At 36.7% G+C, this 14,903-nt stretch overlaps 1 protein-coding gene across 2 annotated transcripts in view; it reads left to right on the plus strand.

Moving 5' to 3' along the window:
- LOC131679017 (ankyrin repeat domain-containing protein 29) overlaps positions 1–14,903 on the plus strand; it is a 583,762-nt gene that overhangs the window by 538,245 nt on the left and 30,614 nt on the right. For both annotated transcript variants that reach the window (XM_058959528.1, XM_058959529.1), the window contains 3 exons: positions 1,354–1,452; positions 12,123–12,221; positions 12,634–12,732. In XM_058959528.1, coding sequence (XP_058815511.1) covers positions 1,354–1,452; positions 12,123–12,221; positions 12,634–12,732 — 297 coding nt within the window. The remainder of the gene's footprint in view (positions 1–1,353; positions 1,453–12,122; positions 12,222–12,633; positions 12,733–14,903) is intronic.

Genomic DNA, 14,903 nt, shown 5'->3' on the forward strand with positions numbered 1-14,903 from the left:
AGAAAAAACACGCAAATTTATTCACTCTCCAGTCTCCACCCTGGCGTTGCTGCTAGGTTTTAATTTGTACCACCCGCTAGCTCCTAGCTGGGCGGAAGAAAATCCATCCACCATCAGGGATAACCCACTTTCTGCTGCGGCTATATACGTATAAGGCAATCTGCTGGCCGGCCTACACCGTCAGAGTCCTTCGTCGGAGTCGGATGGCCGCGTTTGGTAACAATTTTCGGCGGCTGCTAATGAAAAGTGCTTTAAAGAGATTTAGAGACACAATCAAATTAAGGAGCGCGACGGCGGAACTGCTTCGTCCAATGCTCTACATAAAATGCCGGGGGCCTTAAGGCCATCGAAAGAGGGTGGCGATCGAAGGTCGGAGAGTTTCATTCCGAGGTGGAGCCATATAATCCGTCGAAAGCCCCGATTGTCGCCTACGGCGGTGGTGTTGTAGATATTAATGGTTTTTGCGGACCCGAACAGCAGGCCTTGTAATCTTGGAAAGTTAGAATGTTTCATTTAGCGCGATTTTTGGAATGTGGGAATACTGATGTTGCAAGGCCTACTACTACTACTGTTGAAGGTAATGCAATGAGACGAACGGAAAAAAATTATGAACGAAGATAAGGATCCCCTCCCACTTATATTTCATCAATGATCTTAAAAACCAACCGCAAATACTATTTCCCACATAAACCATTTCGTACGTTGTTGACTGAACTGTAAAATAGCGATGAATGGACACTTAACTTACCATTACCGCTTTCGTCATTTATCGACAATGCGGAAAATTCGTATCCTACCATTCGAGTCCCACAGGAACGTTGCGACCTTTCTGTCCCCAAATGTAAACTGACTGAATGTTGCAAATCCCCTCCTCCATTAAAGTGCTTTCATCGCGTAGATACCCACCTAGCTCGGGCTAAGGACTTAACTAAGCCTTCAAATAAAAATACATAAAAACAACAACATGGAAGCACTCCACGTCCGGACTGACGACGCGGGAGCAAAAGTGGGATGAACCTGTTTTGTGTGCACTTTTTGAATAATTTAAAATGTTTAATGGGAGCCGCTCTCGTGTTCGTCATATTTCCAATTTTGTCCCACCCCGGCCCCGTTTGCCAGTGTGGGAAATTGCGGCGCGCACGGCCGGGGCGCGGATCAGTCATTGCAGGCTTCCGTCCGGGTTGGAGAGTTTTGTTACGTAATTTAATTTGAAAGTACTTGGAAGCTGAAGATTACCGCTTACCGTGAAGCGTGTGCCCCCCGAAAAAAAAAATATTGCCGAGTGTTGGTATACTGCCGAAAATGAGAAAATTTTAAAAGGTATTTTTCTTTTTTTTCTCCGCTTTTTTGCAGGACTATACTACGCCACTAATTCTGGCTGCTGCGGGAGGACATACTGCCTGTGTTATAGAACTGCTGGAACAGGGTGCGGACCCGAATGCGAGACGAGTGGTAAGTACAGGGGAAGTCCTATTACGGTTGGTGCTTGATGAATTGTTGTGTGCTCTGCCTTCTGTGCGGGATTCGTTTGCGGGTGTGTGTGTGTGAGTGTGCTTGGAGAGGGTACGAAATTTTGAATTGCCAAAAATTAGCTACACTCCTCAAGTGGCCACTCGACTTCGAGTGGACAAGAGTTAGTTTCATAAGAGACCTGAGAGGCACTTCAAGCAAGAATAAATTAAAGAAACGTGTCATTGTTGGGTGGTCAATTTATTTTGAATTTGTAGTCGAAAGATGACGCATTTAATGTGCTAAAATTTCTTATTCTTGCTTGCAGTGATAGCCTGATGCCTACAGTGTCACCTAGTGGTGATAATAAGAGCAAGCGGGTTATCCCCTGTAAATTTTCAAATAATAATAATACAAACTTTAAGAATATTGGTCCTTTAGCTAGACTTGCTCGATTTGTTTCAAATTTGAAACAGACTTTTTATCTGTGCGAACTCTAAGTACATGCACATGACCAGAAAAAAAGATTCGGGAGGGGCCCAAGAGTTCAGGAAAAAAAAAATTGTTATGCCCAGTGTGGCTAGAAGTACGAGCAATCAAGTAAGTGAAAATTCATGCTCTTCTGAGGCAGCTGCTAACTCTTGATCACAAAGTAGCCCAAAGTGATAACCATGAGTCTTCGGTAGAGAACTTGAAGAAGTGTCAAGTCACTTGAATTGAAGAAGTCAGAACTCACAGTGGGTTACTAGATGCATAAATTGCGAAGGAACTATTAACAACGCTATTATGAAAATATTTTTTACCGGTGAAATGCATTATATGTAGCTCATATTAGAAATTTGATCTAATTTTAAAATACTTCTGTTAACAGCACGAATATAAAAAATCTACGATTATCGGACATTCATTAGCTTCAGCTTGTGCGACCCCCATGGGTTCAAACTCCAATATTGATCTAGGACTCAAAAAATCAATAGATACACCCAAAATTCGGCCGTAATACCTTTACTGTAATATAAAAAAAATGCTCAATATCAACACATTGAAATCTTGTCTGCGTCGCACTCATGTTTCATCAAATCCTTTGCAATAAATATAAACGAATCGGATTGTCTAGAAGGGTGTAGCATTTCGCTTGCCATTGTATTCTGCATCGAGCAAAGCGAACACAATGTGGATAAAGTGTCGATTTTCTCTGCACGACACATTTCGTATTTGAAGATCGGCTCATGCTCGGCCAGCTTCAAAGCGCTGTCAGAAAAAAAAACCTACTCGGAATAGTGGTGGGGTACTTCGGTCGGTGTTAAGGGGATCCTCTTATATAATTGTGCAAAAAGCACCTAATGTTTGATAATTTTTTTTTGAAGAATTAAAATGACTTAGACATGTGCGCTATTCTGCAAAATATTTTTTAAGGTTTCATCTATAAAATGAAAATTTTCGAGTGTAAGGTGTCAGAAATGGTATCCAAAATGGCGGCTCCAGCAAAAAGTGTTTTGAAAACCGATCTCATCAGCGGGCACGATACAGGTCGCAAGCAGCAAACCAAAGTGATCTTGAAGGTTACATTCCGTAGAGGCACCCCAACCTAAAAAAAACATGAAAACATTCGATATAGAAACAAAATGGAGGCCACTTGAAAATAAAGTATCGTTATTTCGAACGATCCACTTTGGCCGGCTGTAAAAAAAATCTTATTTAGGACTGGTGGTATCCAACGGGGAAAACCGATCGGAAATGGTGAGTGAAGCCAAGCAATCATGTGAAAAAAAGTCCCCCCAGAGGCGAGATTCGAACTCGCAACCTTTGAGACTCCGGCCCAATACACTAACCCTTATGCTATCCTTGGGTATGGTGACATCCCAGAAAGAACATATGGTTATCCCACTGGCGACGGCGATCGTACCCTGCCTGCAAAGCGAGAATCAACACACAACGGCAGCTAATCACCCCAACACATTTGGTCTATTTAAATTCCCCGCTAGATACCAAGGCCCGGGTTTTTATTAACGTCTGATGTCTAATTTTTTTATAGTTCATTACCCATCGTACTTCGGTGGGTGACAGAGCTAATGTGACCAGAAATCGACAGTCTTCAATCCAGTCAATCCAGATTCGGGAACTGGTTCGGATTCGGGAACTGGTTCGGATTCGGGAACTGGTCCGGATCCGGCAACTGGACCGGATCGGGAACTGGTTCGGAACCGGAAATTGCGTAGAACTTTTGTTTCGCTATCCAATCTACCCAGTAAAAAATTGCGATTCCGGCTGGTTCCTGTCAATATTGGGAAAGACTGCGGTTTGAATTCCGACAGAAATCCGCCAGAATTCCGGTTGGTTTGACTCAATACTAATACTATCAAAGAAATTGTCCAAATACGAACCCAAAAGTAATGGCAGCCCTAAGTTTGCGCCGCTAAAACAACAAAAATGATCCATAAAAAATTGAAAAACGATCCATAAAAAAGTTGTCAATGTTCCATAAAACAAAACTGAAAATCCATAAAACTGTGTGAACGATCCATAAAAAAGGGTGATTTGATCCATAGATTATGTAAAATTGAACCATAAAATGGTCTCAAAAGAGCACTAAAATAGTCATAAAAGAGCAATTAAAATCAACCAATGCCCCATAAAAATATTGGAAATGTTCCATAAAATGTTACATTTTGCGCCATAAATTAACTGACATTGATCCATAGAATATTAACAATGTACATTAAAACACGTCGATATGTTCCATAATATCGACAAAAATGTTCCACGGTATTACAGAATGGAGCAATAAAATGTCAGAAAAAGTTCCATAAATTTGATGAAAATGTTTGCTAAATAATTTTTCTTGGTCCATAGAAGATGTAAAAATGAACATTAGAAATGATTCATATATCGAACGTTAAATTATGGTTCATGAATATTTACAAAGCGATCCATAAGAAAATAAAATGTTAAACGATCCATTAATATGTGCTTATGCACCAGAAAAATTAAATTTAATGAATTCATGCGAAATTTTTGCTATTCGAACTAATAATAAAGTTTATTACATTTGGTTGTAATGTCAAACTACAACAAACAATGCATACATTATAGTTAAACTTCAGCTTCCGTACCCAACTAGTCAGCTAACTGACCTTAGCTAACCTGAAATCATTATGGCAACTCTTTAAACGTCAGGGTATTTATGATATTAGAGCGCTGAGTGTTATTAGACCACCTATACAGGCTGGCATGAGTCGCAAATACTATCTGAATAACTATCTGAAGCGAAAACGGACACTTTATACACGAACACTGACTAATGTGGCTACGCCACATCGCTTTCTTGTGCACTGTCCGACTTCGCTGCCGCTCAGTCGGCTTTTAACTAGCTATAGCCCCTATGTTTAAGTAAACCGGGCAAACGAGAGGACCACAGGTTTGCCTGCAATTCACGCTACGGGTTAATCAATGCCTCGTCCAACGGATCCTCAGCGGCTTTGCGCCGCTTCGGATCCTTGGCCTCGGATATGCGGCCAAGCCGCATCACACTAGCTCCCAGTATAAGCTCACTTGTTAAAACACTGTCACTGTTATGAGAATTATTATGCACAACTTATTTTTTAAGTTTACCATAAAATTTCGCATGAATTCATTAAATTTATTTTTTCTAATGCATAAGCACATATTAATGGATCGTTTAACATTTTATTTTCTTATGGATCGCTTTGTAAATATTCATGAACCATAATTTAACGTTCGATATATGAATCATTTCTAATGTTCATTTTTACATCTTCTATGGACCAAGAAAAATTATTTAGCAAACATTTTCATCAAATTTATGGAACTTTTTCTGACATTTTATTGCTCCATTTTGTAATACCGTGGAACATTTTTGTCGATATTATGGAACATATCGACGTGTTTTAATGTACATTGTTAATATTCTATGGATCAATGTCAGTTAATTTATGGCGCAAAATGTAACATTTTATGGAACATTTCCAATATTTTTATGGGGCATTGGTTGATTTTAATTGCTCTTTTATTACTATTTTAGTGCTCTTTTGAGACCATTTTATGGTTCAATTTTACATAATCTATGGATCAAATCACCCTTTTTTATGGATCATTCACACAGTTTTATGGATTTTCAGTTTTGTTTTATGGAACATTGACAACTTTTTTATGGATCGTTTTACAATTCTTTATGGATTATTTTAAATATTTTATATGCAAAAGTACATTTTCCCAAAAGTAATGGAAACATACCTGTCGGATTTTGGGTGTGGTAATGCCTGGGAGAAAAAAATCATCATTCAATGCACAACTCCAAGATGTTTTTTGATCAATACCAGCATTGACCGTGCGTAAATCGAATCAGAGCAAATAGGGAATGTTAGTACAACACTACTTCTTATTAGATGCTGTATATACTACTCCACAAGTGTCACAGGAGGCGAGAGATTGAAAGTAAGCATGTAGGTATTCGATTTAATTTTTTTTATATTTCGGCTTTAATTTGTCTCGCCAACTCCGGCGTCTATTATGTTTATAATTAAGACACCATTGGGGGCTTTGAAATACCTGTTGGTGTATACAATAGGGGAGAGTGAAGACACTTGATCCTTGGGAATATTTGATTCCCTGGCCTTATCTCATAATCTATACGCATAAAGTTATCACAATGTAAAATGAAATTGAAATATTTGCTCGTTTATGATGTTTAAAAAACAAATCTGATGTATTACGTTTGGTTTGGAAAAGTTGCATAATATTTTAGAAACTATGTGTTTAAATCCATCTCGATGATATTTTTACAAATTTTTTGAACGGTTGAATGAGATCGTCGAACTAATTATTTATGATTATTGTCATGTACGATTACTTTCTAAGGGCATTTTTGTCTAAAAAAACGTTTTTTGAATAAAAAGTTTCACAACACATACGAAAAATTTAAATTTTGTTCACCTCATACAACAGGTATCTTTGATCCCTGTAACACTGGGTATTCTTGATCGCTATCATTAGTTCTCTCAAACACTTTCGAAGTGTATAGAAATAGAAAAACATCATTTTTTAAAATGCCTGGTACTATTAATTGATCTAAAATGTTTTTTTCCGTGAACAAATCATGGTACAGTAAAGCTAAAGACCCGGTTTTATCAGCCCCTTGGCGAATTTTAAGCTGATAAAACAGGGACATTGATAAAATCGGGATATATATTTTTCTGCCTGATTGTTTTCTTTAAGTTCCCCTTAAGCGGATCTGACAGCGCAAAATTTAGAAAAAAATTAATATTTTTATTTTTGCATTTTTCGGATCTCTAAGATAAGAAATATATGTCCAAGAAAGGATTTACTCGAATTAAACTTGGTTCGTCTGCTAGAGCCCATAAAACTACCAACCATCAATTTTCATATGAAGCTGATAAAATCGGGTCAAAAGCTGATAGAATCAGGGACTGTTAAAATCGGGTCTCCACTGTATAATTTATTGAAAATTGGAAAAGCCAGTTAAACAGCACTGATTTACCGCAAATATTTGTCTTGATTTTCTAATGTAGTTAAAGTTTGTCGTGTATCTAAAAAGGTAGTCTTATTAAATAATTTGCCAGGATAGGTGGTTAGCTGAATTTTCGTGTCTATAGGTCATGCGATGAGATGAGATTTTTCTTACACATATAAATGTTAGATAATCCATTAGTTTGCAGAGCTCATGGGAAGTAGGCATCTAACTAGAGGTGGGATTAACACAGTTTCGATTCGTGCACGAATAAAACCTTGAATACACTAAGTAAATTATAGAAAATCAATAAAACGAACAAAACTAAAAAAAATATTAAAGCAAAAAAAATGAAAAAAAAAAATAAAATCATAAAATGACTTGAACGATCATTCCAAATCAAATTAATAAAATAAATAAATCAAATTACTTCTGCTAACTCAATGCAATATTAGATTATATTAAAAAAGTTATAAATTTTTTAGATAAATTAAGTGGAGTCAAATTAACAAACCGGAAAAAAATGAATAAGAGGAATGGATGAAATGAAAAGCATGAATAATATGAATGAAATGGATTAAATGACTTAAATAAAAAAAAAAAATTAAAATAAATATCCAATGGAAAATAAACAGAGAAAGAATGACCGGAACGGTGAGAAGGAAGATACGGTGAAAATTCACTCCTGGACGCAGCCAATGGAGCTAAAAATAGTTAGACGATTTACTTATAGGAGACATTGAGGGTCGATAGGTCGGATGTACCCCATTAGGCGTAAATACGTTAGGCATACGGACGTTTGGCATACGTACTTTGGGCATAATGGACGTTTGGCATAATGAACGATTGGCATAATGGACGTTAGGCATAAATTATCATGTTGAAGTATCCTTTACGAAAATAACTTTTTGGTGGTGACAGCATCGGGTTGCAAGAGCGCAATTGTTTGAAATTTTTTGATGTTGTAGAATTACTCTGGAAGCTGATAGAACTCGATCAACATTTTATTCTATTGTAAATACCTTTAAGAAGCTTAACTCAAGTGAAAGGTGTAGAACGAATGCACATTGAATGAACGAATAAGAAAATTGCACATCTCTAAAATAGGCTAATACTCTTGTTTAAAATCGGTCTATTTTGTATTAACGTGTGAATAACGCACATCAAACCCTTCATGCCAATTATTTTTGTAAACAACATTTTTAAACAGCTAAAACTTTTGATTTAGGCAGAATTTACTAAAAAACAAGTAAGTAACTGGTACTATTAGAACTTATAACTGAAGTTATTTCTATTAGTCTGATATAACTCTACTGGAGCAGTACTACCAGAGATATTTACAGTTAGCATTGATAAATAAAATTTTGATATATCTTCATTATTTTCCATTATTGTTGAAAACTGAAAAACCGCATAAATTTGGACCGGTTTCGACTATCTTTTCCTAGCATATAGAATATTGAAAATTTTCTAGAAGAATTGTATTGAGCAGCTTCCAGCACTGCGAAAAAAGCATCTTTCAAAGCGGGTTTTTCGTGTTTCTTGAACTCTAAGAACACTACAAAAAGTTGGGCACATAAGGGTTAACTTAGATTAGTTTTTCATGCATGCAAGATGAAATTGCCCAAGAAAAAATACATAACCTTGAAGAACAGCTTATGAAAGAAAGAATGATGCATTTTATTATTCATTCAACGAATATACGAATATTGCTGGTTCTATATTGGTTGTCTCCCATATTCTTAAGCACAATTATTGTATTCTCGAGGCCATCACAAATAGAACTACGGAATCTCTTTGATATGAGAGAAAGTTTAATCCTGTACTGTGACGAGTTACCGAAACGAAAAAGGTATCACCACAAACGTAGAATCCGTAGCCAATTGTTGATCCTGTACACGACACTGCCAGTTTCCATAGGATCCAAAACTTAATGTCTGTTAATTATTTTGCTTTTTTTTTAAATATTTGGATTCAACTGTATTAGTAATAAATCTAAGAGGCTTGAAATGTGCTTGTATCAAAACTGTTCACCTAAATAAAGGGATACTTTCTTCATCTCCTCTACAGAAAAAATAGAAAAAAAAAATGCACTTGCAAGGGTTAAATATATCGCATGGTCGCTATAAAAACGAAAGCATTGCGTTTTTTTTGTTTTTGTGAATTATGCCTATCGTCCATTATGCCTAACGTATGTTATGCCTATCGTCCATTATGCCTAACGTCCATTATGCCTATAGTACTTATGCCTAACGTATTTATGCCTGACGTCGCGCACCCCGATAGGTCCATTAGTACACATTGGTGATGTGGCGGTGATCACGATACTGTTGGGAATTTGTGATGACATCATCACAGTTCCTCGATGGCGTAGTGATTAATGCGCCCAACTATAGACTGAGAGATCGCAGGTTCGCTTCCTGATTGAAAACATACCTTTTCTCAGTGTGTACAATAAAAAGGTGAATTTCCACCGAATCTTCATTCTTCGTTCGTTCCGGTCATTTTTCTCGTTTAATTTCCATAGGATACGTTCCTAAAAATCTTGAAAGGAAGAACATGACTCACGTCAAAACAAGGAATATATGAATAAAATGAAAAAGTTGCAAAAGATTGAAGAAAAATAATAAAATGAATATAATGAATGAAACGAATAAAATGAATTGATTGAATGTAAGGATTAGAATGAATAAAATGAATAAAATAAAGAAAATGAAAAAAATAAAAATAAAGGAAGAATGAAATTAATAAACTGAATAAAATGAATGAAATAAAATAATACACGAAATGAATAAAAAAAATTAGTATACTGAATTATATGGATAAAATTAATAAATCATTTAAATTAAAAAAAAAAAATAAACGAAAGGAAGAGAATTGATAAAAAGAGGAACAAGTAAGTAGAATAAAAGGAATTAAATGACTAAAAAAATGCAGTTTTTAAAGCGTTGAATCATCAATAGAATACATTCAATTGTGTCATATTATAATTTGGATGAAATCATTAAAACGAATGACTGCAAGAAATTGTAAGATTATTAAAATGAAGAAAAATAAAATATATGAGTTGGAAAAAGAACACTTGCACTATTTTTTTCTATTTTCACGTTGTCGTTTCCGTTACTCTTTTCCTGACGACATCGTTTAGGATTTTTTGATTTTTTTTATTGAGTGCACTTGATTTATTTATCAGGATACTGGAGCGATCAACTTGTTTTGGAATCCAAAGGTGTCTTTTTGATCACAGATTTCTGAAAAAAATATTTTGCGTCAAATGGTCAACGTAGTATGGGGAGGTTTAATACAAACAATTAACTAAAAATATTGTGTCTTATGTTACTGCACAAAAGTTTGTTTGAATTGATAATAATGTACAGCGTTCATTTTTAAACATGACAGAATTAATAAACACTTATTTTTATACAGAATATAATCTCCGGGTCCAACAATTATAATTTAATGCTTAATTGGAAATAGTTAACTGAGATAAGGTCAGATGTGCTTCCAAGCCCCTTAAACGGTGTGCGACAGAGAGGGAATGCGATTCGTGAATGATACAGATAGATATTTCGAAGCATTGATTTGTATAGAAGTATACAGTGTGCGAATTATTTCGTTCGGAATTTTGGTTCCGGAGATATGGATAAATGAGTCCTTTGAAAGGAATCCTGTACATTAAATCGTATAGAATTATGGCGAAAAAAAAGAAGCGACACATCAGGTTAGATTATGTGTGTTCTATTTTTTCACTAGAAGTTTTGTATTCAAAAAGATGGTGATGCCACAAGTATAATATGAATATAAACTGTATGAATAAGGTATTACCTCACTACCAGGAGGATTACATGATGAACTGCGTACAAACATCAAACTCACGGTTGATCGTATTGTCTAATGCAAGGGTCTAACAACTTATATTTGAAAAACGTTTGCTCCTCATCTTTGCAATGAATTTAAATATTAATTTTTGAGAAAGAGTTCATTCATCATTCAATCGGATTATCGGACCCGATTGTCAAATTCGCATTAGTTTTGCTCCTAGAATACCAGTAAAGCAATCCTCGTTATGTATCGGTCTTGTTGAAAAATGGTAAGTGAGGCATAAAAATCTAAAATGTTTTAATATCGTTTACATTTACATACATTTCCTTTGTAAGAGATGTAAAAGGTATATCTTTTATGGGTTGAAAAAAGGTATACGCATTTGAAAGGTACTATAGAATGAAAATCTTATAACTCGAATAAAACAAATAATGAGAAAAAACCTGAGTAAATCAAATGAATAAAATTATTGAAATTAATAAAAATTGAAAAGTAAAAAAGGGAATGAAGTGAATGAATTGATAAAGTGGATTAAATGAAGAATACTATTAAAAATTAATATTTGACATAGTTGATAAATCTTCAGGAATCCTCGTGATCACATTCGGATGAAAAGTATATCATTTCACTGAGCAAATAAATTAACGCAAGTGTTTATTTCAGTAACAAGTTGAAACCTTATTTTGGCTTTGGTTCTTTTATTTTCAAAAACGACATCAAATTTTGATCTCATTTGGGCTATCATTACGTTCGTTGCGTTTTGTTCGTATCTCTAAGTCTAAGCACTAAATTGAATACTTATTGTTAACAACAAGAAATTTCAACATCTCAAAGAGTTTTCAATTTGATCACAATGCTGGCAGAAAATTCTCTGCTTTCGATTTTGATCATCTAACCATTAAAACGACTAAACGTTTCATTTTGAAATATTACATCGCTTAAAATGATTTCAAAATGCATGAAAGGTCGACATCTGATGAGAAAGCAAAAATGCAGGTATTGAAAATAGCATACCTTCGTAGTGTTCGATAAAATTTTCTTGAGGAAAAAAATTTTTCATGGGACTTTGAACATTGAAGCCACGTTTCAATTTTCCAAAAATTATTTTACCAGGGGCTTTTGGGGGTTCCAAACTTCGTTTAGTTTCCATTTTTATTTGGCATCCAAATTTTTTTTTACGATTTGGTCTCGGGGGATGGGGGAGAGCGGTCCCTATGACCTTTTATAAGTACATTTACAAAACATCATTTGATAGTGGAACAGTCGAGTTCAAGCACCATCCTCAAATGATAAGCACAAAAATACACCAACAAAACTATTCCAAAACAGCTTGAAATTCTTACCTTACTTTCACTCATTCCAGACCGGGACGACGGCACTATTTTTTGCCGCCCAGGGCGGCTACGTGGACGTCGCTAGGATACTGCTGAAATCCGGTGCACCGGTAGACTGCTCCTCGGTGGTAAGTCGCAAACTGTGCCGCACGTTTGGGGGGCAAAGGATGGCGAAAAGTGTCACTAGAATTCATGCTTCTTCCTTTGAAAGGCTTTTCTTCCGCCCGATAGCGATGGGTATATTAATTTCGAAGATTACTTTTCACCGAGGCGCACGTCGCTCCTGGCTCACCTAGTTGGGTTTATTTTCCAATGTAGTGTATACGTAGAGGTGAATCACAGTGGCAAGCTTTCAAGTCGTCCCCGTCGTCATTCTCAGCCTCATCATCGCGGTATATTGTGTAAATGAATATTTTTTAATTAAATCCTTTTACTTTCTTCGTGTGTTTTTTTTTTACATTCGGTTCCAACGCCGCAACTTATTCGCCTCGCCGGTTTGCTTTTACGGGTGTGCATGCGCTTGAATTTCCGGATTCGAAGGATGGTGGTACGCCACTGTTCGTCGCCTGTCAGGGCGGACACGAGAACATGGTTAGCGAGTTGCTCAGCTACGGGGCCAACGTTCATGCCTGCATGAAGGTGAGTATTTATAATTAGTTTTCATTATTTCACTTTTATTATAACATTTTTCTAGCATGTTGCACCTTCGCGTCGTCCTCGTTGTCGGCGGGTGTGTGTGTGTGTGCGAATCCCCCCCGACCAGAATCGCAGTGACTTTTGCGAGGTGTGACGGCAGTGTCACCAGTCGGTGAAATAATTGTCTTGCGTAGCGATCGTTGTCACTAGCGTAAGGGTGTTTGAGCATAGTTCAAGCCTCAGTTCAATGATTCGAAAAAAAGCAATTTTTTGACGTTATAGTACGAACAAACTATAAGTTAGAAGGGGAATGTCATTTAAATAATGTGGAAATTCGTAGCGTGAACGCAGAAGACAATTTTAGCTGCTCGAACTATTACTTTCCGACAACAGATTTGCAATACTCAATATGTATTCTAGGAGTTGAATTTGAGCTCCAATCACCCATCATCACAATGCAACATTCTGGCGAATATCTCCTGTTTGCTTGCAGCAGGCATTGGAATATGAGCATGCCCATGCAACCGAAGCTGTCCGGCTCATCCATCCCCTCGGGCGGTTGTCGTTACTTTGACAAGTCTGTTGTGACGGAACGATGTTAAATGTTTGACACGTGCGAGAAGAAATTTGTGGGAGTTCCGGGACGTGATGGCACGGTAAATATGCGCTCTCTCGCGTCTCTCCCTGTGATTAAGCGAACGGAGTTCATCAAAGCTTGTGAGCTGAAATGTTTGATTGAAGGGAGTGTTGTGGGTGATAGGGTGAAATTTGTTACGTGATGGATCGGATGAAGCGCTCGCTGTTATTGAAATGTTTTGGACTAAACGTTTAAGGATGAAAAAATTAAGATTCGGAAAAATCGATTCTTTATAGCTACTTCGAAGCAGAGGAAGATGTGTTTTATAAATGATGATGTGTCTAGAGATTTTACATATCTGCTTTATTTTAAATGGCCGCCACGATATCTCAAAGACCAATCAAAATAATAAGAAAATCACATGTCCATAATTTTTCTCTAATATTAATTTTCCCATTATTTTTCATACTCTTCATTTTAATTTGATTCTGGTGCTGATTGTTGCCACATCACCCTTAATAAAAAGGTTCTTTGAATGGTAGGGTTTTAACGGACAGAAACGCATAACCTTGAGCGGCAACTATTATAATATAACGATATAGTCAACTTCTGCATTTCTTAAATCTATATACCTACCCGGGAAGTAGAGATTGATGGTGTAGTCTCCAACAGGGGCCTTAATTGCGAAGTATGGGATTTTCTTCTTCCACAACCCTTTGATTCGGCCAGGTTCTCAAGCAATTTCGTTCAGGAAAAATCAATTGAGCCTACAGCGACTTATTGTAGGAACAAAGCACGCTGTGGAAAATGCGGTGAGAATCATGAAAAGTTTTCCTACTGTGGAGAGACTCCGCATGATCTCTCGACATATCCCGCATATAAATTAAGAGGAAAAAAATGAAACATTCTTTTAAGTAACGCTCCGACAAGAAATGCAAAAGAGCGCTACGCCATCGACGACGACTAATTTCTACGTTTTCTTGCACAATAAAGAACGAGAGTCAGACCATCCCATTGTGGGAACATCTTCTAATGTGCCTATAAATTTCCGAAAGAGGAAAAGCAGTTTAATCTCCTAAGCTTTCTCGTAAAGGCCTAAGAGTATCCCTTGAAGGGTGCTGTTACAAAAGTGAAGTAAGTGGTAATTGGTCTCGGCAATCTTAGAAACTAGCAGGAATTTGCACATGGGACAACAAAAACCCCAAGTGTCCCTATATTTCAGTTCCTACATTTTCCCCCAGGTTTTACAGAATTCATTTGCACGACGATTAAAGGTCAGACGAAACGAGTGCCCGACGCGACCAACCGTGAACAGTCTCTTACTTCGTGGTGAGCAGAGATTGCTTAGAATTTCACGCGAAAGGGACTTTTGAACGTCGGATCGTCCGATTTTTTCTCAATATACGCGACGCTACAAATGCAAATGAAAAACTTGATGAAAGCTGAAAAATGCGATTATTGGCACCGGTCCGTCGACGGATTTACGGACGGATCATCAGATAAATAATGTTTTGTCTGGTGGCTAGGGCCTACGTTGTGTTTTCGATTCATTTCATCTTGTGATTGGAATACACGGAACGTTCGTCATACGATGACA

This window comes from Topomyia yanbarensis, chromosome 2 (assembly GCF_030247195.1).
Source record: "Topomyia yanbarensis strain Yona2022 chromosome 2, ASM3024719v1, whole genome shotgun sequence".
NCBI classification, from domain to species: domain Eukaryota; kingdom Metazoa; phylum Arthropoda; class Insecta; order Diptera; family Culicidae; genus Topomyia; species Topomyia yanbarensis.